The sequence below is a fragment of the Camarhynchus parvulus genome, chromosome 2, assembly GCF_901933205.1.
Source record: "Camarhynchus parvulus chromosome 2, STF_HiC, whole genome shotgun sequence".
Classification (NCBI taxonomy): Eukaryota; Metazoa; Chordata; class Aves; order Passeriformes; family Thraupidae; genus Camarhynchus; species Camarhynchus parvulus.
In genome coordinates this window covers 52,250,762-52,275,326 of record NC_044572.1, presented here as the reverse complement: position 1 = coordinate 52,275,326, position 24,565 = coordinate 52,250,762, and the positions used below count along the sequence as shown (strand labels likewise).

At 37.3% G+C, this 24,565-nt stretch overlaps 1 protein-coding gene across 2 annotated transcripts in view; it reads right to left on the bottom strand.

Annotated features, from left to right (window-relative positions):
- POU6F2 (POU class 6 homeobox 2) overlaps nt 1–24,565 on the bottom strand; it is a 308,976-nt gene that overhangs the window by 157,669 nt on the left and 126,742 nt on the right. For both annotated transcript variants that reach the window (XM_030971869.1, XM_030971870.1), the window contains exons 3-4: nt 16,637–16,728; nt 15,483–15,711 (exon numbers count right to left, since the gene is read on the bottom strand). In XM_030971869.1, coding sequence (XP_030827729.1) covers nt 15,483–15,711; nt 16,637–16,728 — 321 coding nt within the window. The remainder of the gene's footprint in view (nt 1–15,482; nt 15,712–16,636; nt 16,729–24,565) is intronic.

Sequence of the window (24,565 nt, the reverse complement as noted above, 5' to 3'; positions counted from 1 at the left end):
AGATGGGACTTTTAGTTCCACTAGATCACCATCTACTTTTTTTACTTGTCTAATATTTCATTACAACCTTCCATAAGTTAATTTTCTTTCCACTGACCATGTAAATCACAAATCAATTTTCATTTAAAATGCCTGACTACAGATTGCTCCTGAAAGCTCCACGTATATGCTTCAGTGAGCTCTCCAACATTCTTAATGCACATTAGAAAAATGTTGTGGTTTTTTAAAAATCTTTTTAAAGGAATTAATTTTACATTAAAATCTGGCATGAAATTCAGGTAGTGATATTCCTCCCTTTCCTCTCCTCCCCTCCACCTCTAAAATGCAGGTATATTTTTGAAATTTAACTGTATGTAGAGAAAAAAGTCTTTCATGACAATGACATTTGATCTTAAAACAAAAACTCAGACAAAACCATAAACTGCTCTAGTTTTGCAGAAAGCTGAGATGATTACTTAATCCCAAACCATTACTGTGATTGTGTACTTCTCCAGGGGAAAGAAGAGAGAAAAGGAAGAAACCATTCGCAGTTCAGACATTGGCTGTGTTTTATTTCAGCCATTCTTTTTTCTTTTTTTCTCCTTGTTTGAGCTAAAATATGCAACTGAATGTTGTTAATTTTACTTATGGAAGAAGCCACCCTAAAGCCAGTGGGATATACCTGTGAGACAACCAGGATTCAGCCTTTAAAACAATCTATAAGAAATGTTTTATTGGAACACTCCGAAAATATCCTGTAACGTTATTCTTTTTAAATACTCTTTTCTTAGACTAATTTAAAATTACAGATTTGTAAATATGCATTTGCAGGACTTTGGAAATATGCGTATTACTGGACTTTGGAAACGTGGTTTCTATGGCTAGTTTTGCTATTGTTCTGCTGACAAACATAGGGCAGTCTACTTCATTACTCTGTGCCTTAGTTTCTCCATTCGTAAACAGAGGATCAGAGGATCATTAAAATTACTTTTTTTTTCATATTAAACAGGACCACTTCAATGACCTGGCCCTTTAATTGAATTTGCTTACTATTAGGAAACAGGAGTGATCTAGTAGCCACTTAACCCTTTTTTACAGATAGACTATATATCTTCTGTAGGAGCAAAGCATGAATATTTCCATGCCGTTTGGTGGGAGAAGGAAGCTCTTAGAACACAAAGGAATTGTAACCCTTTCTAATAGCATGACCCCAGAAGTTTAATGAATTGACTAAGAGCAAGAGAACAGAGAAATGTGGGTCCTCCAAGTTTCTTTCCCAATCTGAACCCACAGACAAGCCTTCCATTCACTCTGGTTTCCTCTGCTTACCTAGAAGATCCATATTTACCACATCTCCCTTCACCTTTGGGATTGTCCTTCCATTTCAGAAGTTCACTTCTTTACAGTTTTGAACCACTCTGTCACAGCTCTTTGCCAGACAGTATGGCTTTGAATATGAAGTTCTTGAAGCACTATGACATTGGGATTCTAGCTTGGGGGTGATGGAAAGGGTGTCAGTTTAAATAAAGCTGAGTGCTCATGACAATTGAAAGTAGTTCTGTGTTAAGTGGGGCTTTCTCATAATGGAGTATGTCAGTGCTGACCGCTCAGATGGGGGAAGGGAAAGGCTCTTGAGCAGTCTCTGTAAATAGGGTCCTGCCAAACCATTTGCAGGTTATAGTCAGGCAAACCTTGAGGGTTTGCACATAGGGTTTTTTAAAACCCAAACCCCCATATGTCAACAGGGCCTCAAGCATCACATCTAAAATGAATCTGCCTCACTAAAACTGAGAGTTGAAGGCTCCTGGATTTGGCTCTGTGCTGGGATATCACAATTATCACTTAGAGCTGACCACTTACTTGCAACAACGATGTGGAATCACTTCAGAAGAAGAGGTGTGTGGAAAAATGTTTACTTTCTGGTTAGCGAAAACCCATCATCTAAGGAAACTATTCACAATGCTGAAGTCTGCAAAATCCTGTTTATTAAACATCACTGGAATCTTTAAGGAGTAGGGATTACTATGAAGACAACCTGTCTGGTCTTTTAACCTTCAAAGCTAACTACTTATCTTCAACTAAATAAACAAGCAGTTGTTTGGGTTATCTGACCAATCAGTAAAAGGTCCACAAAAACATGTGGGAAATGCTTGCATGTTGGTTCGAGTGGCCAGCTTACTTTTTTTTTTCTCTTTTCCATTTGCCTGGCCAGGTAAGGACCAGAAGGCTGTGCTTTTTGAGTTTTACCTCAATTGTGCCTTTTTTGACTTTTCACTCCTATTTCTTTCAGTGGCTTTTTGTTCCATCAGCAATTAATTGTCAAACGCTTCTAATAGTCAAGATGTGAACACCTAAAGAGGAATCCCAATTACAGTGGCCAGGAAACATGCAGGCGCTTGAGCATCTTTCTATACAGAAAGATGTAGTAGAGGTAGATCTTCTACCTCTATACACTACTTTGTGAAATTCTTCTCAGGAAGAATTTGTACTCCCCAGCCCACCACACAGAGGCTCCTGGATGAAGGAGGTAGTTGAAGCCTAAAATGACTGGTAGAAGTACAAATATGTATGCTCATTGGTACAAGATGGGACAAGGAAAAGAAAAAGGAAGTTCCGGGAAGGGGAAGGGGAAGGGGAAGGGGAAGGGGAAGGGGAAGGGGAAGGGGAAGGGGAAGGGGAAGGGGAAGGGAAGGGAAGGGAAGGGACTTTTCATGAATATTATGCACTCTCCCGACAGTCTTTTTACCCATCCATGTCTTTATGTAGTCATGTAGTACTTCTGGATGAGGAGACTAACATAAGTACAGAAAACATGACTTGGAAAGCCTGTGCTTTCATTGTTCCCATTTCAATGCCTATCAATAGATTTATGCACACACAAACATGCAGGCATTCCACATTCAGCATTCTGTTTTCAATTACTGAAGAGAACATTATAGCTGCTGCTGGCTAAAATCAGACCTACCAAGCTAATCTTAACTGCAGGTTCGGATGACAGAGATCTAGTCATTACATTAGCCACACAGCCCTGCAACTTGGGTAATCAGTGCTATAAGAGAAGCCTCTACCTAAATTATATTGTTCTGAATCATAAGCAATGAAGTTTTGTTTTCATTGCATGTACAATAGTCACAAATTGCTTCTTCCCAAAGCATCAACGTTAGCAAGTAATTTCCTGCAGTATGAGAAGATGACTAGATGGAAGCTACTGGCTGTTAGTCCCTCTCACTCCCTCTACTTGCAATTCAGGATTTCTTCTTTGGACAGTATTTACTCTGCTTTGCACTGGATGTATGGGTCTTGAAGCTGTCCAAAGGGCCAGTTGTTGGTTTGGTCCTTTGTATCTCCACTTGCTTCTGAAATGTAGTGGGTATGCACTTGTAGTGGAATTCTGAGTTTAGTTTTCTCCAGAAGAAATCTTGTCTGCACAGGTCAAACAAGAGGAAAATGGTGAAAACACAAGGATTATTTTCGAATCTGCTGTACCTGTTTTGAACAAAATACTTCAGTAGATACAGCTGGCTCTACAGTAAGATATATTTTATGTACAGTGGTTTACTTCCTGACTTCCTACACCACTTCAATAAAAACTTTTCCTTTATTAATAACAGTAGGTCTAGGTTTTTTAGCCTTGGTTTCCAATCTCCACCATGCCATTCATGAAATTACCAGATCAGGAGACAAAAAGAATGCAAGTAGAATGCGACTGTGTATAAATTGATCTGTATTGGAAATCTCATCCCATTCTGTTATTTACTTTTTTCCAAGTAAAATAATTATATTTGTATAGGTATAGGTATAGATACAGATTAGATGCTACATTACAAAGCCACAAGGGTTCCTGATCTTGTTAACATGATGGTTGTCATAGTTTGTTTTGTTTTGCATGAGCAAGAGCTCATTACTGAGAACCCTTGTCATTCACATCAGATTGTGTCTTAGTGGAGCAGTTCTGAAATGAAAGGCAGGACATATAAATTTCAATTCAAACTGTACCTAGAAGCCTGGCTCCCTCTAAAATCAATCACTCTTCAGGACAAAGAAAGTTTTACAGCTTGGGTTTTTACAAGCCTGCCTTAGCCACTTGTTCAATGTACTTTTAAGAAAGCCCAAAAGTGATTTTCACTTTCAAAAGTGATTCTACACTTGGTTCTGGAATATAGTATGTATGCACTTGTAGAGGAATTTTGAGGTTTTTTCCATGTTACATGTTCAGGCATTATTCCATCTGGTCTAGTTGGCTACCTTCTGTAATAGGTTACTTGTACACTTGCAGTCTCCTGGACTCAAAAGATGCTACAGTTCTTTGTAATCCTCGCAGTGCAGTTGGATGCCATGATGCAAACATACAAGCCATTATCTGTCTCAGCCAGAAAGTGTATAGTATATAGTATATATATAGTATATAGTTTTCTGTGCAAAATAGGTGAACTAAAACTAAGTTTCACTGCTGGGGAGGGTAATTGCAGCACTGTTTTTGCAGCAATCGCCTGTCAAGCAATCCATAGACTGGTTGCTCTGGAGGGAATCACTTACCCTCCAAGCTAGAGCTAAGATGCCAGATAAGCAGTAGCCTGAAAAAAAAGTGTTTAAAATAAGAAAGAAAACTAATGGGAAAAATTAGGATAATTTAATCCTTGTATATTGTAGCCATCATAAATCCCATTGTCAGTATCTATTGCTCAAGTACCTGACAAACTTTTGTTTCTATCCTTTCCATAAAAGCCTCCATCACATGTAAAGTTGCATACCTTTCATGGTTTTATAATAAACTGGAAGTGAGTAACAGTGTGATATCAAAGGAAATAAAACTCCAGTTGCTATTGCTGCTGGGGTTGCCTTCTGAATGTGGCTTACACAATATTTCATCTGTGCTGACACCTTTCACTCTCAATTATTTGGCTGCTGTCAAAACAAATCAATCATATTATGGCACTGTGTCTTATGTTACCATTCCACTGAAAGTTAGCTGCATTAGCTTTGAAATATATGGGAGTATAAAATTTATCGGTATTATTTATTTAATACAACTTTCTCTCTTGTGAGTTACCTTACAAACAAGGAAACTCAAATTATCTGATGTTGAACATTAAATATACATAAATATCACTAAAAATATTTAAAATAATAGCACTCATGGGAACATAAATGTATAAAGATACACTTAATAAGTCTCACACTTAGAAGCAATTATACTATTTTGAGAAATGGAGAAAATAGAATATGTTTTTAATTTTGTTTACAACTGGCAAAGGTGCTCATGTTAGATAAATGTAACATGAACAACCACACTTGCTAAAGCAGAGTAAAACAAATATGCAAAGAAGTGATTTGGTTACCAGTAAAATAAAAGATGTGCAGTTGGGGAACTGAATATTTTTTCAAGATGCTGCAGTGCTGGGAAAGGGGGAGTGGGGGGAACCACATTCTTCTTTTACAATTCACAAGCACTGCTTTGGGAAAAGAAAAGCCAGAATCTTGAACAGAGATGCTGAAAGTGATTGCTCTGTTCAGAGGTTAGACTTTACAGTTTTCAGAAAACAGGTTCAAAATTTGTTCTTGAGAGATTTTATCCTTTTAAAAATAACAAAGACAAAAGAAACAACTTTCAGGGTGTCAATAAGTGAATTTCCTCAAAATGTTCTACTATTATTTCTTGGCTTTTTAGATAGGATTCATGTCCTGTTACTACCACGTCTTCTAAAATAAAGGGGCCCAGTATAGCAGTAAAATTACAATAGTTTTATCACTTCTTCTTTAGTTATTACTGCTGATGCAATAGGAAATCAGCTACACAGCAGAGAACACATTCAGGAATAATTGGTTGTGAATAGCTTAAGAAAAGAAGCTGAAACAGAAAGGACGGACAGAGCCAGCTCTGGATGAGGAAAAGCACAGGAGACTGAAATGGGATCTGAGAAACAGAAAGGAAAAGACACTGTAAATCTGAAGCATCACCATTTACTTGAATAGAATAAATAATTGGAAATTATTTATTCTATTCTTTATGATGAAGATTTATTTTTAACATTGCATAATTTATCACATTAAAACACAAATAAGTGAAAAAAGAGTCTCTAAGATATGTCAAGTCTACAGATGATTAAGTTTAAAAGCAATATTTATGCTAAAAGCAAACAAACAAACAAGAAATTACAGCAGGCAATCATCTAAGAGCCTGTATGGTGCTGGAACTTATTGACCTAGGCTGGAAACTCCAGTACTTCTATGAGCCAGAAAACATTACTTTAGGTCCAAAAATAAGGAAAATTCACCTTATTTTTACAAGTACTGAAATAAGAGCCTAGAGTCGTTTATGTCTATGGACCAGAATAAGATTTAGGAATTAAGGACATTTAGATCTAGCTATGTGTGAGGAACTCCAGGCATCTAACAGTAGTGATTTAAGCCACTCTGTAGGAAAAGCATAACTGCTAACTGTCTACACCTTTATTTACAGGCGGGAAGACTTCCAAAAAATGTGCTTGACTTGTCCCCCATCATATGGAACACCTGGGCCAAAGTGCAGAGCAAGAATAGAGGTCTCAGGTCTGTGCTCTCTGCTACATCTGTCAGAGTAACAAGCTTGCAAAGATGGAACATTCAAGGAATAAAGGCAGCTTCAGGAAAATGAAATTGAGGCCTGAAGATTTCCATGAGTACAACTTTCTACCCAAAGGACATAAGATTCCACAGAGGTTTGGGGACAAGAAAATAGGAGAAAATTTCACTTTTATAATTTCTGATGTTACCAGGTATTTTCTGTTCCCATTTATGAGGAAATCTCAGTGGCAGACAGATTTTTTTTCTCAAATAAAAAAAAAAATTTTTTGAAGATGCATAAACTTTAAGGTTTTAATGAGGAAGTCATAAGATACTTTCAGAAATTTCCATGACAAAAAAGAATAGAAGGTCTCCATAAAGAGGCATGGTTCTGTGGTACAGAACCACATAGACATTAAAGGAATTTCATTTTTAAAAATTGGTTCTCAGGCATTTAGTTTATATGTTCCATGCATTCAAAATTCACACTACCCTGTTGGTCAGTAAAGACTTTGTTGTTTTTATGAGTCCTTAAATGTAAATGTCCTTGATTGCAATCTCACTGGTGAGTCAGGAACACAAATCTGTGTTGAGGGAGTTTTTAAAATATGAATCACAGTGATTTTATTAATACAAATACCATGGAAAAACAAAGGAAATTAAACCACAAATACTATAAATGTCTGACTTAAATCCACTAAGGCAAGGAAATTAAGTGTGAAGGTTGCAAATCCACTGTGGTAATCTTTCTACATCTCTGTCTATTGAAGTAGAGAGTCTTGGACCAGCATAAGAATCCTATGTGCATGTAGATGTGTCCATCTGTTTTTATGTGATCTAGACTATTTGCATGTGATTCACTACTGCATGTAGCACATGTGCGAAAATGCAGAGGTGAGGAATATAGTGACAAACACTAGCTAGGTTTTTCACTAGCTTTTGAAATTTCTTGACTTTTGTAGGATTACAGTAAGTTGAGTGCTGCACATTATTGGAATGAGCTTTCTCTACATTAATTTAAATTGTCACGGTCTAAATTCAAGAGAAGATTAAAGACTTCTCAAAACAGGTGCAAAGATATACTTTAAACACAGCATTAAAATGCACCCATGTTCTGGTTGATGGAAATTTCATTTGTAATCCTGCACACAGAATATTCTTGCCAGGAGTAGTATCAGTCTGAGTCAGAGCTCAACAAAGGTGTACACTCCCCAAAATGACCAGGTCTTGCATACCAATCACGCCACAACTCCTAGCTTAATGGTCATGCCTGCCAAAGAATAATTAACCAATGGGGTTTTGGTGAAAACTTCAGGGAGGGTGAGGAGGTGCAGACTACTTCCATCTTTCCCATCTGCTTCTTGGCATAAAAGTCTAGAAATCTAGACTTTGCCAGTACTTGGCCTGCAATGTTTAAGTAGGTGCAAACATTTTAATTTCAGAATTTGATCTACATCACATCATTACTTCTCACCAATGTTCCATAACCATCAGTAGCCAAAAAAAAAAAAAAGGCATGTCTGAGATCTGTTTTGGGTGGAGATCAACAGAGCATTAAGACTACTGCATTTTAATGCCTCTAGTGGTAGGCTTTTAACTTATGAGGCAGAGAAACCAGACAACAAATAGCTAACGCTCTGAGGCTGATCAATAAACAGCTAGTAACTAATAAAGACTTGAACCTTTCACGTTTGCTCTCTGAAGGCAGCATTTTGCCACTGAATAAGATGAGCAATTAACATGGGGCCAATGCATTCGCACAGGAGAAGCCTTGCGTGTTATGGGGAAAAAAACCAAATAAATAAACAAACAACCCAGTAAGATTCTTGCTAATACTACTGTCAGAAAAGCAGATTTTGTCCTTTCTTCCAAAAGGAAATGTTAGGCCTTCTTAAAAAGTACATTTCCTGGGAGACCCAGCAGAGACAGCTCATCCCATCTTCAGGGATCTCTGCATATTAGTTCAGTTATCCTACAACAGTTTGGATGGGATACAGCTGATAGCCTGAGGAAACCTGCTGTAGCAGCTGCTAATCCATAGACACTCTGTGCATGCCACAGTGTGCTTACGGATGCTCACATTTGTTTTATTTCTTTCCATGTACTGTGCTAGGGAGGTTTGTCTTGAGGGTTGGCTATCCCCTTCTTTCTGCAAGTGAGCCCTTCACAGTGACTGTATTTTGTGCAGCATTTATACAGTGAGAGGGGAGATATATTTGGTTTGAGGGCTTCACAGAAATTGCTGTGAATGTAGCACTTCTTCTTGGTTCTTGTCATTCTTGTTCTGGTTATGTTAGTACACTGCAAATGTACCTGGGAATAAACTATTCCTCTAAGTGAAACATCATTTTGATTATTACTGACATTGGTGCTCATTAAAATACATAAGTGAAACACTGCCTTTCTGTAGACTCTGAAAGCTATTTCATGTTACTTGAAGGGGAATACAAATGAATAGGGACTGCATCACTTTAGTTAAAAGGGAAAAATGTTCTAAGAAACTGGAATTTGGACTCTAGATCAGTAAGAAATTGAAGCTTGTAGTTTACTTCTTTTCTGTCTCTTTTTCGTTTTTCATCTCTCTCTGATTTCTGATTTTTAAGGTGTGTGTACATGGAGGAATGGAGACAGAGCATATTTACTTTATCTGTCATACAATTAATAATACAAATCTCTGTTCAGAAGAAACAAGACCTAATAAATGTAAACAATAGGTTTTTTATTTTTGTTACTATTGTCTTTACCTAACATTCTTTTTGACTGATCTCCATATTAAAAAAAAAGCCTTCTTATTTTTTTTACCATTATCTATGTCAACTGTAACCCATATCAGTGCATTTTAATGGCTGCCTCTTATCTCTCAAGGTGTTTAATGGATTTCCCCTTCCATTGTATTGCTGCTAAAATATGACCTGCTGCTGTTTAAATAATGTAATTTAATGATTTCACATTTTCAGCTATGCAAGATTTCCTTTCAGCACTGAAGCCTTTCACTAGTGATTGAGAGAGATAGTTTGTTCTCATTTCTTTCATGACTCAAGACTGAGAAAGTTTGACTTGTAAATAAATTATTGACATCCACTCATGGAGCAGTACAATGGGTAGGGGAAATAAAATACACAAAATTTCAGTGCCATGAGGCTACAGTCTCCAGCTTGTTGATTTCTTTCAAGCTTCCAGTGTCATCCTCTTTCTGTATTGGCACATATATCTAAAATATTGGTGTGCCATTGCTGCGTGATAAAATATACTTGAACCAGCCCTTTGCAGAGAGACTGCCAGATTGTTATCCATGGTGAGTGAGCACCCAGCAGTGAACTGAAAAAACCACTGCCTATGGTGGGTTTAGTGTGGGTCAATCACTAGTGTACTCATTAGAATGTCTTTATTCATTTCTCCTTGTGAGATAGGATTAGGAGAAAGGCAAAGCACTTTCTTTAATCTTTAACATGTGTTTTTCTCAGAAGCATGTACAGCTTTCCAGTGGTTCAACAGCTTGTCAGTTCCCAAAGCCAGCCACAGATTGGTTTCCTATCAGACGCGGAGGAAACTACCAACAGTCTCTCCCAAAACATCACTTCTGTGATGCAAAACCAACACATTGTCATTCTCTAATTTCAATCACATAAGCTATACTAAAAGAATAGCTAAAATATGTTAACCTTTTAGCTAAAGCTGCTTTGGTTGTCATGGAAAAGAGACATAAAAGAGAGGACAGAGGTTAACCACTCCCCAGGACTGGAATGCCTTCCCATTTTTCAGTTATGTCAACAGGAAATTCACAGGGTTAAAATAACATAAAGAAAACAAGTCACAACAAACTCAGCTCCTGAACCCAAAAGGTTTCTTGTTCAGCTATACAGAAATATTACACTGAGACATAAAAATCAGATAGGCTTAAGGAGAGAATGTCTTTTCATGAATATCAGCTCCCAGGCATTACTGAATACTCTGAGATTAAGCAAATACTAGTCCCTTGGAGAGTCTCTTGAGAAGGATAACTAAATTTAAAAAATAAAGAACACAGTCCTCCCAAAAACAAAAGAAATCTGACCTGGCAAAAGAGATGCAGAAAGTGAAACTGTTCAGCTCATAGAAAAGTTTCCTGAAGACAGGAAGGTGAGTACTGACAATCACCAGTTTGGATGATTAAGAGGGAAGCTGTCAGACTACTTTCTGCATTAAGTCAATAAAGGCAGGCCAAGAACCAATGAACTAAGAGCAGAAGAGAGGAAACACACTGTCTTGTGGAGCACCTGTCTCACTTTTCCCTTCTCACAATGTCACGATTGTTATTGTGACACCTGCAAAATTTTAGGAAAGCATGGCTATATTCCACCTATATTCCATTTCTAAGAAATGATGACTGGAAAACAGGTGTGTAAGTTTCTTGGGATGACATATTTTATGGATAGTTTTTAAACTTTTATCTTCAGTGCTTTTAGTGGATTACACTATAAAGTTATTGTTGCTGATTTTACTGTTTGCTTCAAAGATCTGTTGATGGAAACTCAAAATTTCACAGGTGTTATGTTCTGAGGTTTCTGCTTCCACTAAGGTAGATACTTTTATTCTGCCACCCTCTTCCATCTCAGTGAAATGTATTATTTGCATATTAGGTGAGCATATGAAATTTGCTTACTTAAGCCAAGGAAAACATATTTTCCTAAGTTTCACAGCAGGAATTTACACATTCACCTCTGTTCCTTCTGTTTGCCTACATTGGATGTACTTGATACAGTACAGCGGTGTATATGGCAAATGCCAGGCTGTAATGAACAGAAAGAAAATAATCAAGTATGTAGAAGAAGAAGAATAGACATTTTGGAAGCGGTTTGGTCTCAACCTCTTTTCACTTACAGCAATGAAATTCCTATCAACTTATTGGCGGATCAGGACCATATAGCAATCAAGTTAACACAAACACATTTGAGAGAAAAATATTTTTTATAGGTAACTGGCGAGTGAAGTATAAGCAATATCACTAAGTTATACTTTGTGAGCAATCATTAATTGCTCCATTTTGAAATAAACTCTTGATTTCTCATTTTATGTACTTAATATATCTCCTCTGTGATTCCTATCACTGAGTACTCTTTTCTCTTTTCACAAACAAGAATTTTCATTGTTTTATCTAGGCACTCGGAGGTTTCATACTTATCACCCTGAACCAGACCTGAAAGTTCCTCAGAAGAAAATCATTTAAACATGTATGTGGCACACAAAAAATATAGTAGAATTACTCCCTTGATCAACATTCAGTATGAATTCAAGTACTCTGTCAGATCAGACCTTTTCTGAATTCATACATTGTTAAAAAAAGTTTTAAGGCTATCTTTTGAGTTACCTAGCTGGGGCAGTTTGCCATGAAGAGTTTCAGAAGTTTACTTACTGAAGAGTTTTAGAAGCTTACTTACAAGAGAAGAAAGACAGTAGAAGACCCAGCTCACAGGAGCTGTGGACATCTATGCTTGACCTCATTGAAAATTCAGGAACAGCAGATGTGACGACAGGATTATTAAGACAGGTTGGAAAACAGCATGAAAACATGTCATCCCATTATCTAAGTTGGCCATGCTACAGTGAGGTTAAGAGATGGAAACTGGTGATTAGTGTCTGATTTCACCAAAAGAGCAAGAATTACCAAACTGCGTTCAAGCATGGGCTTTTATGAGTATACCTATAAAAATGTCTACAAAAGAGAACACACATTCTATGATTATTTTCAACCAACCACAAAAAAAGCCAACAAAAAACCCAAAACAAAACAAAAACAAACAAAAACCCAAAAACAAACACACAAACAAAACAAAAAAAAAAAAAAAAAAAAAAAAAGAAACCCCCCAAAAAAAACAGGGACCAGAAGTCAGTCAGATTCAGTGGAACTGACAATACCACACAACACTCTCACCTGATTCCTATCTTTATTCATGCATGCATTAGACTGTGGGCACAGAGCAAGCAATGACAGTTTTCAGCTATAACTTGGGATAGTAGGAGCTATCTTGACCAGGTTACTTTGCTGCCTTGTGTATCAGTTTCACTTCCAAAAACAGAGGGCAGGCAGTAGCACTTGCTTGGAGGATCGGGAAGGAAAGGTAGGGAAGACAACAAACAGCGATGCAACTAAATAAATTCATGAGATTTATTCCTTTCAGATACATTGTGGAAGGTGTGATTGTGTTCATAGACAGGGAACTGAACCTGCTGCTCCTGCAAGTCCCTATTTGATCCCAGGCTTCTATCTACCTGTAAAGATTATAAAGGAAACCTTTTCATCTCCTAAGGTCATTGCTTGCAAAATTTATTTGGCAGCAAAGTTACATCTTTTAGCTAGCAATTAGACATCCATGGCTAAACTCAAGGGCAAAGGTTGCCTGGCTTAATCCCTATCCTCCAGCTTTGCAACCTGGTGTGAATAAATGACGTAAGAACTGCACAAGCTTATGTTTATTTATAATACTACATACCCAGCAACTCTAACCTGGAGCACTCCAGAGTGGAAGGATACATTTTTATAATGCCTGTTTCTTCATTAAGATTTCATCATCCACCTACGCTAAAAAGCTACTTCCCCTTCACTTTGTTATATCTGCTTTTACCCGCTCCTGTTCTTGCATTATTTTTTTAATCTCCCATTCCTACTTTACATGCACTCTCAAATTTTAAACAAGCAAAATTTGTGCATTAGTGTGTCCTTTTCATTTATCATTTATGAATGACAGGTTCTTTGGTGCAGCTTAATGGTATGAGAGAGACATTATTTTAAACATTAAAGTGAAAACCATTTACAACTATGATAAGAGAGGTCTGTTGACATTAAACTTTAAAACATGCACAAGGTAAAGGCAAGTAGTTGCTCCCAACAGGTGAGAGTACTATGCATGTGCTTTGTAAGGGAGTTTGTTCAACACAAGAGCTGTCTCTTTGTTTTCTCTGTTTGACAACCTGTAGGATCTGGTGCTTCAAATAATGCATCTAGTAATCAGCAGCCACCAGAGTTTAATGACTAAAAGGTATTTAGGGCACAGTGCAGAGGATTAATTTTTTTAAATTACCATTTTGTTGGAGGAAAATATTTCGTACCGTTTACATTGGAAAGAAATAGCAATAGATAAATAAATAAATAATAAATCTAACAAGTTAAAGCTTTCTTTTTACACTTCCTGCTTACATGTTCATCACTTTCACACTGGATTATCACTTCCTTTACTGTCCTCATCCATTAAAACTATACAATTCTGTTGTAAGATATTGGCTAACAATCTTGCTATATTTTGTTCCATTCTATTCAGAAGCAACTGCATTCTGAGAAGTATCAACATAGTTAGGAATAGTAAATAAATACATCTGTATTTTATATCATATGTACTTGTACTGAGTACTGTTCCTAACAGTGTCAGACACACTGATTGAACAGGGAAAAAAGGGATCTTATAGAACTGCTTTCAGTCTGATTTTAGACCACAGAGAAAATGTAGCAGATCCCTCAGGGTAGAACCATTGCAAGCATGGTACAGCTCAGACAATAGAGAGGATACATATAGAGATTAACTTTTTCCTAGTTACTTTGGAGTCATGCAACTCTCTCAACAACTTGAAAGAGGATGGCAGAACCTAATTGATAAAGCAGACCTCCCACAGCAAGAACAAAACCAAATATCTAGGGCATGGATGACAGATGAGAAAACTCTGATTTTATTGTAAATTTTATAAAAAGTTATTTTCATGCAATACTGTATTTTTAGTTGCCTCTAATCATACAGCTGCTTTAATCAAAAGTGGTGAAACAAGTTGTGTGTTGCAGTCAACTTGCTTGGAGGGAAGGAATAATGACATCCAGAGGGACCTTGACAGCTTTGAGATGTGGGCTAAAGCAAGCCTTATGGAGTTCCACAATGCAAGGTGCAAGGTCCTACACCTGGGTCACTGCAATCCCAGACACACCAATGGGTTGAGCAGAGAAGTGGTTGAGAGCAGCCCTGCTAAGAAAGACCTGGGGGTTACCGGTGATGAAAAACTCAACCTGAGCCAGATGTTGTGACCGCAGCTCAGAAAGCCAATCAAGTCCTGGGCTGCATCACAAAGAGTGTGGCCAGGAGGTCAAAGGAGGTGATTCTGCCCCTCTGCTCACAAGTCATCCCACCTGGAGTATGCACAGTTGTAGTGTCCCCAAGATAAGAAACATGTGAAACTCTTGGAGCAAGTCCAGGGGAGGACCATGAAGTTTTTAAGAGGACTGGAGCACCTCCCTTATGAACACAGGCTGAGAAAGTAGGGGCTGTTCAGCCTGGAGAAGATCACATGGAGACCTTATGGCAAATTTCCAGTGTCTGAAGGGGTTCTACAAGAAAGCTGGAGAGGGACTGCTCATCAGGATCTGTAGTGGAAGGACAAGGAATAAGAGGTACAAATTGAAAGAGGGAAGATTTAGATTAGATATTAGGGAAAAAATTTTTCGCTGGAAGGGTGATAAGACAGTGGAACAGGTTGCCAAAGGAGGTTGGGGATGTCCCAACCTTGACAAGTTGGGTAAGACATTGAGCAACCTGGTCTAGGGGGAGGTGTCTCTGCCCATGGCAGGTGGGGTTGGGGCTACGTGATCTTAAAGTCCATTCCAAACCCTTGATACTCTATAATTCTGTTATTCTATAGTTTGAAATCTCCAAGTGATCTGTGAGTAGAGAACATTGATCATTGATGACAGAAAAACCTAATGAGTCATTCAAGTGGTTTGCATTACTGACCCACAGAATGTAAGACCCAAATTGCAATATGTTTCTATAAAAAAGCAAAGAGCCCTTAAGTGTCTCTCAAGCATTCAAAAACAATCCAGGTATTACTTTTCAATATTCATGGAGAGTAACATTTAATTTGAAAAAGATACCACTCAGTTTAAAGAAAGAGAGGGCACAAAACATGTGAAAGAACCTGTTAGAAAAATTATGAATATGACTTACCTTGTAGATTTTGCAATGGCAAAGTCATGATGCCTCCTGCTGCAGCTGCTGCTACCAGTCCTTGGATGTTGGTGAGATTTGCTGTAGGTAGAGTTAGGACAAGTCCTTGTTGGCCCCCCAGCTGCCCAGCCATGTTGAAAGGAATAAGGATTGGCTGATTCAAGGCTGGAGTGCCTCCTGGCATCACCCCTGCTACTGCTGAGGCTAACTGTTGGGCTGTCAGTAGTGGCTGTAAGAAACCACAGATACAAACCTATTTTAGTGCGTATGACTCAGTATTACACACTTTCAACCTTCTTGCTTGAGATCCTTTCGTGTTCCATTACAGACATGCACTGCTTCCAGTATCTAAAAGCATACATTTTCACCAACACAGAAAAGTTTGACAAATATGACAGTCTGAAACTGTAAGCCTCAGTCAAACAGCATAGTAGCAACCCCAGCTGAATCTAAATTGGAAAATTCATTGCACATACACCAAAAGTAATTTATGAGCAAAAAAAGACATAACTCAACTTAGTCTACAAGTATCTAAATGCCAACATTTCCCAAAAATTCCTGGTTTTATACTGATTGATAATAGCAGAAAACACTAGTGACAACTACCAGAAGCTTTGTGGACCAAGACTGTCCTGGGAAGTGGAATAATATTGAGTATCTTCTTAGAGAACTTGGATAAAATCGTGATGTGGGATAGGAAATATTTTAAAGTCTTACAAAGTGCAATACTACTTTGTCTACTCTTTGCTCTAAAGAAAATAAATACCTGGCATAAAAGATAATGAAATACCTTTGCTAATACAGGAGTTTTGTGCGACAGACAACTGTCAGAGACAATAATTCTGCATTAAAATTGCAAAAGATTTTCAATATTAAATTATTATATTAATTTCAGAAGCAATTTACATAAGAAATTAAAATATTTTAACTTCCTAAATATGTAAAACTTAGGTTTTATTTTAGAAAAGCAAATAAAATCTAATCCTGCCAAACTTGACTTTTAAAATATACATGATACATATTCTTTTTGTATCACTGAATGAAGCCAAAGCGATTCACATTTTCTACATTATACACATCAAAGGTGATCAGTCACAGTTATTTATTGTTCATCAAACTGCACATCTCAGTTAGTTAAAAGGAAAGATACTGACCTGAGGCCCAACAGGGAATGCAGGATGGGACTGACTGGGTTGGTGCTGGTCTGCTGGGCTTGTATCAGGCAGCACTGTGTTTCCTCTGGTCTCTGAAATTCAGAGAACAGATTGACTTTAATATCAAGCCTGGGGACTGTCACATTACCTTCTACTCTGATGTCACATAACATGAAGCTGAAAATGATATGTTAAAGTGCTTTATCAATAACTCAAGCACTCAAATTGCTTATCAGCTGCATAAATTATGCTAACGTTCATTCAGACCAGCCAGCTCATTCAAAGAGTTACAGAAATCTGACAGCAGTGAAACTGAAGCTATCACCAACCCAGCTAATGTGGGTTGCATTATACATCAATTTACATATGGCACATGAGCACTCCGTGTGCGTAGGAACTACATTTTTTATGCTTAGGTGAGCATCAGCCATTGCAATTTCTGAAAGTAAAAATTATCTGAAAAATAATCAAGTCGCATCTACTTTCTATCTTAATAAAGTATTTTCTTTTGTCAGTTACTGAGGCAGCAAAGGCTGTACTATGCACAATAAAAAGGCACTATGGTATGCTTCCATATGACAGCTTGTTTTTTAAATTGCTTGTGGAGGATTAGCAAAATTCTGCAAAACCAAGGATTTCCAGCATTTAGTGAGATGATCAATATCCAACAATCGAACTATATGCTGAGTGCTAATGACTCTCTAAGCATAGAACACAGTCTAGCCCTGCTAAATTTTGCTGAAATCTGCAATACAGATTTGAAAGGGAGGAAGAAAAATAAAAATATCCTATCAGTTGTAAGAAAGCACCAAGATGTTTTCAAAACTAGATCCCAGTCCTCCATTTCCTCTGGGTGAAGGGCTCAACTGATTCCCAACTTTTCAGTGATGATGATCAGGCCCACATTGATTTTTGAGATTGTAAGAATGGCAGCAAGCATCACATGTAGCTGCAAGAGTACTGTGGTCTCTTATAAAGGAATCCCTGGCAAAGGCATCAGGTTTCCTGACTGGTATGATATCTTCTGTTTTGTTTTTTTTTTTTTTTACCTGATGAGTGGTTGAAATTCCATTCTGAGTAAACCTTAACAAGATGCTCTTTTCTAATGTTTGTCCTATGAATAGCAAGATAATTCAGAAACAGTTTCTTGGCACACCCTTATGCTGTAAGGAAAAAGGATATGATTCTGTAATAAATTTTAAAGAGGGTATTATCAGCTCATTTAAAACAAATTCTTTTCTATATTCTCCAAGGGGAACAACTTATAAATAATGGAAATGTGGAAAAAAACCCACCTTCACCACATTAAGGTTCAAATAAAATTGACTGCTACATATTATTCAATTGACTTCCATCTCTACAGTAAGTTGTCAATCATAACAGCATTTTAGAATTGGATTAAACAATAAATGTGCAGACTTATTATGCAGAAATCTGAAAATCTGATTAATTTGTAATGTCTTAGTGTGGTCTTAAAAATTCAGAAATGGACATTGCTCTGGGAATACTTACAAATGGTCTATTGAAATATCTGATTTGGAACTAATAAAAACATACAAACTTGCTGACATTTTATAAAGGGAATTCTATAGAAATATCTTTGCCATTTTAATGACCATTTTCATTTAATAATGAGAATATGCTGACCTACTATAATCAGTGAGGATTCAAAAATTGCCTAATAACATGCAAAAAGAGACACAGTCACTAAATTTTTTATCTGCAATTTACTCATTCAAGTTAAATGAAAAGAGAAAAATGTAACTAGATATGTGCAATTCAGTGAAAACTGTTTCTTTCAAATGCATAGCAATTCTAGTGCTGATGCCACCCCTAAGACCAAAAACAGGGTTTCCCCAGTGTTATGTCCTCCTATACAAAATAAAGTGCTATGTTCCTAAACATAATTTTTCCTTTGGTAATTTCCACATACTGTTATGGTCTTTCTTTTTTAATCTTCACAGCTGTATGCATAAAGTGACATTAGATCCAAGGCTCAATACCTATGAAGATATCACTCCCCATTAAGATCAAATCTTATAAGTCAATTTTGTTTATGTAATTTTAAGGGCTGTGAGTTTTGTCTAGGGGTGTGATTTAATCAATATTAAAACAAGCTCCTGATAACCTGTCATATAATTAAATAATCTAATGAAATCTTTGGGAAAAGAACAAAACCAAAGCTGTTAGAATGAGATTTTGTTGCAATTTTTATACCTTGAGCTCTCAGAAAATACGTGAGAAGTTCTGAAGTAATATGCCTGTCTTATAATATTCTTTTTTCCACGGTGCCCATCCAAAGAACCACTGATTTCTGTTATCTGTACTGTAATGATTTTTCAATATTTGATCACACAATCGTTACGTAACACAAGTTGGTTATATTGGACCATCAAGCCAAAATTAATTACATTGCTTTCCTTTTTCATTGTACTAATTGAAATCACATAGAATTACATTCCTGTCACACCACAGATGATTGTTTTGGGTTTTTTTATTTCGGTCCTCAAATGCTCTGCCTGCTGCTCCTAATTCAGTTCCCATAGGATGCAGTCATCTCAAGAAAACAGCACACACTTTCATGTGGTCTTATATGGCATCCTATATGAAATTATCAATCCTGTATTCTCTGACCAAAATTCTCAGATCTCTCCTGCCCCTCCTAATCTACCTGCTATAACAGACACTTAAGAGTCAAGAAAATGTACAAGAAAATCTGCCTGCTGGGCTGGCACTAAATACAGGGAAGCAAGAATTTCAGGGTAATGTCTGTTGCATCACACAATGACAGCATTTTTTCCTTGCTGTATGCTGCATTCACTGACACACATAGGTCAACACTGCATAGTCAAGGCAGAGCACAAAACATTGCCAGAAGGCTACTTTTTCTTTTCTGCCTTATATTTCTGACTGGGGGGATTCCCCTGATTTCAGAGGAGTCAGGGAGCTCTATTTCTGATTTCTCAACTATTTCTGCTTCAGAGATTCATTACTATGAATTTGGAAGAATGCTTTCATTAAGACCAACTGCCCTAAACTGGCAGAACACAATCCCCTACACTGTTTCTTGCCAATGTTTTACTGAGTTTATTTGGGAGTTGGTTAATTCCAGATGCTGGAATGACCTCTTCAGGTAAATTATCCCTTTGTCCAAATTCCAGTCCTCAATAATGAAAATGGACTGTCAAAATCTAGCCTAGATTTTCCATTTGTCTGACCCAGGCCTACTGTTACCTCCTGTTAGGTTAGACCCCCAACTCTGCTCAGCCTTCTGTCAGTGAGGGGTCTGCCAGCAAGGAACCAGGACTTAAAACAACCCCTATGGAGATGGGGAACTACCAGCAGTACCTTCTCTGTTTGCAACTGTGTTTTGCAGAAATTCTACCCTCATTACAACCCCGACTCCTGGTGCATAAGGGCAGGGGGAGGGCAGTAGAAGGGATGCTACTCTGAAAAGAGAGCCAATTCTCCTTAATACTATTTGCCTAGGTCGGGCTCTTATAATGGCTGAGTCCTGACAACACAGCCTAAGTCAATGAGTTTGCTCAATTGTACCATATGAACAGACAGGAGAGCCATTGCCATAGTACTGCCATGACTGCAGACAAGGTTTTCATATTTAATAAGGAGTATTCATCATATGTGATTCATCATAAATTAATTATAAATTATATAATACATACCTCTCATCTCACCAAGGGACTGGAAGGGCATGACACAATAAAAAAGATTGAAGTGCACTGTAAACACTCAAAAATAGCCTTCTTAAAATAAAATATTATTTAAAATAAAGCCAAGTAAAACAAAGGCAACCTTCCTCTCCCCTTATCAAAATTGGAAAAAATTTCCACAAACCAAGTGAAAACACATGTTGCAAAAAACAGAAAACAACAAGAGAAACAGCAGAAGAAAAACAAATCCACATCTCAAGGCCACCAAGCTTCATACAAAATTACAGCTGTAAATGTACTGGTTATAAAAGGCTTTCCATCGTTTGCTTCCATTTTGTTTCTTACACATTTTCAGCAACACAACAGGTAACTCAGTTCTTAGTGTCTTCCAGTGCCCTGTGAAGGCGAGAATGCTCCAATGCCCCACTTTACAACTAATGGGGAAAAGAGACTCCAATATGGATTCTCAAATAAGTACAATTTAGCTGATCTCCTCAGCTCTAGATCCACTGTTCAGGAAGGCATGGGTCAAAACACAAAGCTGCTCTGCAACTCCTTGGCTGCTCCAGGGCTACAGCAGTTCTGACAAGGTGAACCAGCACATGCTCCCCAGAATCCTCACTTGGATTCAACGCCTGTCCCAGCTGCCCTTGTTTCACCTGGTCTGATGCTTGCAAGGAACCTGCAGCTGACTGAAAATGGTACAGAACAGCATCACAGCACTGAGTGCATTAAACTGGTACATCCAACTCTACCCTGGCACTTCTGCACATGTGCTTGTGCCTGCTCAAAGGCATGATGCACCCTGGCATCTCTTCTCAAACTCTGCACCAAAGCTCACTCAAAGCCAATGCTCATAGCAAAGCATAGCACTAATCTCAGCAGATGACCTGGATATGAACAGCTTCCTCATGGTCTTCATGAATTAATTCAATATGTCTCACATTTGTATCAAAATAAGAGATATGCTGGACCACCTCTCCTTAGCACTCAATGCTTTGAAAAATGACCTGGATCAAATTCAATAATACTAGATTTTCAGTGGTCAAAAGAATATATAAATCCTTCTGAGATATAAGAAAATATTTCAAATGCATTAACATTAATAAAAGAACACATTTCAAGCAACAGTTGATATTAAATCTTTAGCTAGTTCCACAATGTGACATTAAATTACTTGTATTTATCTCTCAGTAACCATAACAATAAGAAATCAAAAGTAGACTTTTGTAGTCACTGAGACAACTCACATTAACAATACAGCTTTAAGAATTAAATTATTAAAATAAAAATACTGCCTGTGAGAAAAGTCTTACTTTTTAAAACTAAAAAAAAATAATAAACTAAACAATTTGAGCAAAACATTGCTGCATTTAGGTCATAATCAAGAGAAAAAATCAACTTTTTAAGGAAATTAAATATAGCAACTAATATTATTCAAATTATCAGGTATGGTGTGGGAAAGTCCATCATCTCTGATTAAAGCAACTCAGCTCTTCACTAAATGAAACCTTAACTCTCAGCAATTCTACTAAGAGCAACCTTGCTGAATGAAATTTAATAGCTGAAAGAAAAAGATTCAACTGATAATGAAAAAAAAAATATAACATTCCCTCTTCATTTTGCCACAAACCACCACATTTTGGCTCTCAATTTCATTATTTTCATTTTCCCGTTGCATCAGAGTTTGGACATGTCAGGAGGAAGCATGCACAAACTACCACATTGTAAAACCTTAGAAATCAGTTTGTTACACAAAATTTCACAAACACACCTAAATTTTACAATACTTGCAGGAGACAAAATTGAGATTTTATGCTGATTCCATTTTACATTGGTATTTTCCTATGGTTATCAGAGGAGATATTCCTGCTATCTCAGCAAAGAAAATCAATCTCATAAATTATATTAGATTAATGATTCTCCCACTGAAAAATATGAATTTAAGCTTAGACCTTCCATATTTAGTTTGTTAGACAGTTGTCTCTTTCCAATCCATGACCAAGATGTGGCACAAAATTCACTCCTTTGGATTGTATAAAATTTCCCTAGGTATCAGGTATTCACACAGATGATTCAGCAATTAATATTTTTCTGCTGACCTGTACTTCAGATTTTAATTTTTTATTTTTAGGCAGTAATTTCGCCGTCAGAAAGAGACACAAACAAATGTGTAGAATTCTGGATGTGTGCAGAATTACTACTAGCACTTATTAACTCTGAAACCTAATAAAATTGGAATGTTGATGTTATGATTTTACTGTTCAATCATTTCAGCACAACATACAAATGCTGTGCACATCTTCTACAATGTCAGATTGTGTCAAGGTACATAGCTCTCATTCTTAATTTTCTTCTTCCTATGTACAAAGCTCTTCTAGTTTACCTTTGAAAATGTTTGTGGTGTGATAAGGGAATGGTATATTGATTTACCATATTGACATATATGTCAATGCAATATCCTATACAGAAGAGCTAAAAATCTTGCATTGAAAATGCATTGAATAAGACAGCAGTATGAATAGAGCAGATTTGCTTTACTCAGTGTATCAATCAGTACTTAAGTAAGTAAAACACCACATTTTTATACTTATCTGAAATTGCCTCGCAGTTGCTACTGCAAAGCAACTAAAATCATCTGGAGAGCTCAAAGTCATTCTGCCAGCAGAGTATAGAATACTGTCTTTGCCTGGTCCCTGGAGATATTTCTTTCTAAAGGATCTTCTCCCACAAGGCACATGCAGTACCTGAAATCACTGTCCTCATTACCCCTATGCACAGAGCTTGGTTTGTACTTATGCAGCTGCATCCTTCTGGATTAGGACTGATAACATTAAAACTCCATGACTCTTTATAATGAAAATCAGACTATTAAAGTGATTCGTGTTACAGAGGACTTCTTCTGGGCAACCACAAGTTATAATTACCATCCAAAAAAAATCAACCATACCAAGGCACAAAATCACAAATAACTCAAAATCTCAGTTCTCCCAAGGGCTTCTTTCCCATCTTTATTTTTGCTCCTCTTTCATTGTCTCATCTTTTCTTTTTTCTCTTTACCATATGTGAAATTTTTTTCTTATTGGTGCCTATATGAATATTCTTCCACTTCAAATACTTCATGTGAGGAAAGAAGTGTTGCTACTGCAGAAAAGGTGAAGGGATATAATTGCAAAAGTATGTTCTTGATTCAAAATAGACTCATTCTACTTTTCTTCACCCACAAAGTACAGTGCATAAAAATCCCTTGTTAGTGGTACATACATTTTTTATGAGTTGGACCCTTCATATTGAGAGTTCTAGTTCCTTTTATACTGTATGCATTAGCACAAATATTAAGGCCACAAAGACCCTATCAGTCTCTGGATTCATACAACATTTCATACTCACTGTTTGCGGTTAGTGCTGGTGAATGCAGGGATGATAAATGTGACTTACCAGAAGATGGACAGTTGAATGCATTACTATTTCATGTTGGGCAGCTGATCTTTAGCTAAGAAGGCTAGGAGGATTCTCTAAATTAAACTTTCCTCTCTTTCCACCCCTGGAAGTTTACTAAATGCCAAAGAGTGAGCACATGAAGGAACATCTATTTTGGAACAACTGTTACAGTTTGCCATCTTTATAGCTATCTTAGATATTTTTAGGATTTTTTTACAGTGCTTACCTATGCATATTGGTTTCATTCCTAAGAGGGAAGAGGGCAAGCTTTCCATCAAAAGCCCAGCTTGCCAACACTCACCCTCCCCACCTGACTTCTGTACCCTTCCCCCAAATAAGCCAGACTATGAAGATATCTTATAATGCTGTTTGTCTGAGGAATCCTGCACAGTTACTTAGTATGTGTTTGGCTGCTGGCACTACAGTCTACTGAAAGCCAGGCAATACATGTGGATAATCTCTAGTGCACAGTAATTCAGGCTTCTGGGTGGAAGAAAAGCATAGTATGTCTGACATATTTTGCTTTTTACAAGCTATATTGATAGACTAATTTCTACAGAGGGCACAGGTAGGCAGCCAGTGATAGTAATTCAACTCACAACTTTGACAAGGGACTGGAAAGAAAAAGCTGTAAGGTGGGGAGCAGATGAACCTAGTATTTTATCAGTCCGATGAGAACATGTTTAAAAATTCAAATCACCCAGTTTGGTGAGAGGAGAACATCCAGTTAAGGAAGGAAGTATTCAATTAGACCTAGTAAAAGCACCTCACAGGAGAGTCACCCTTCAGCAAAGTGCACCCCATAATATATGTTAAC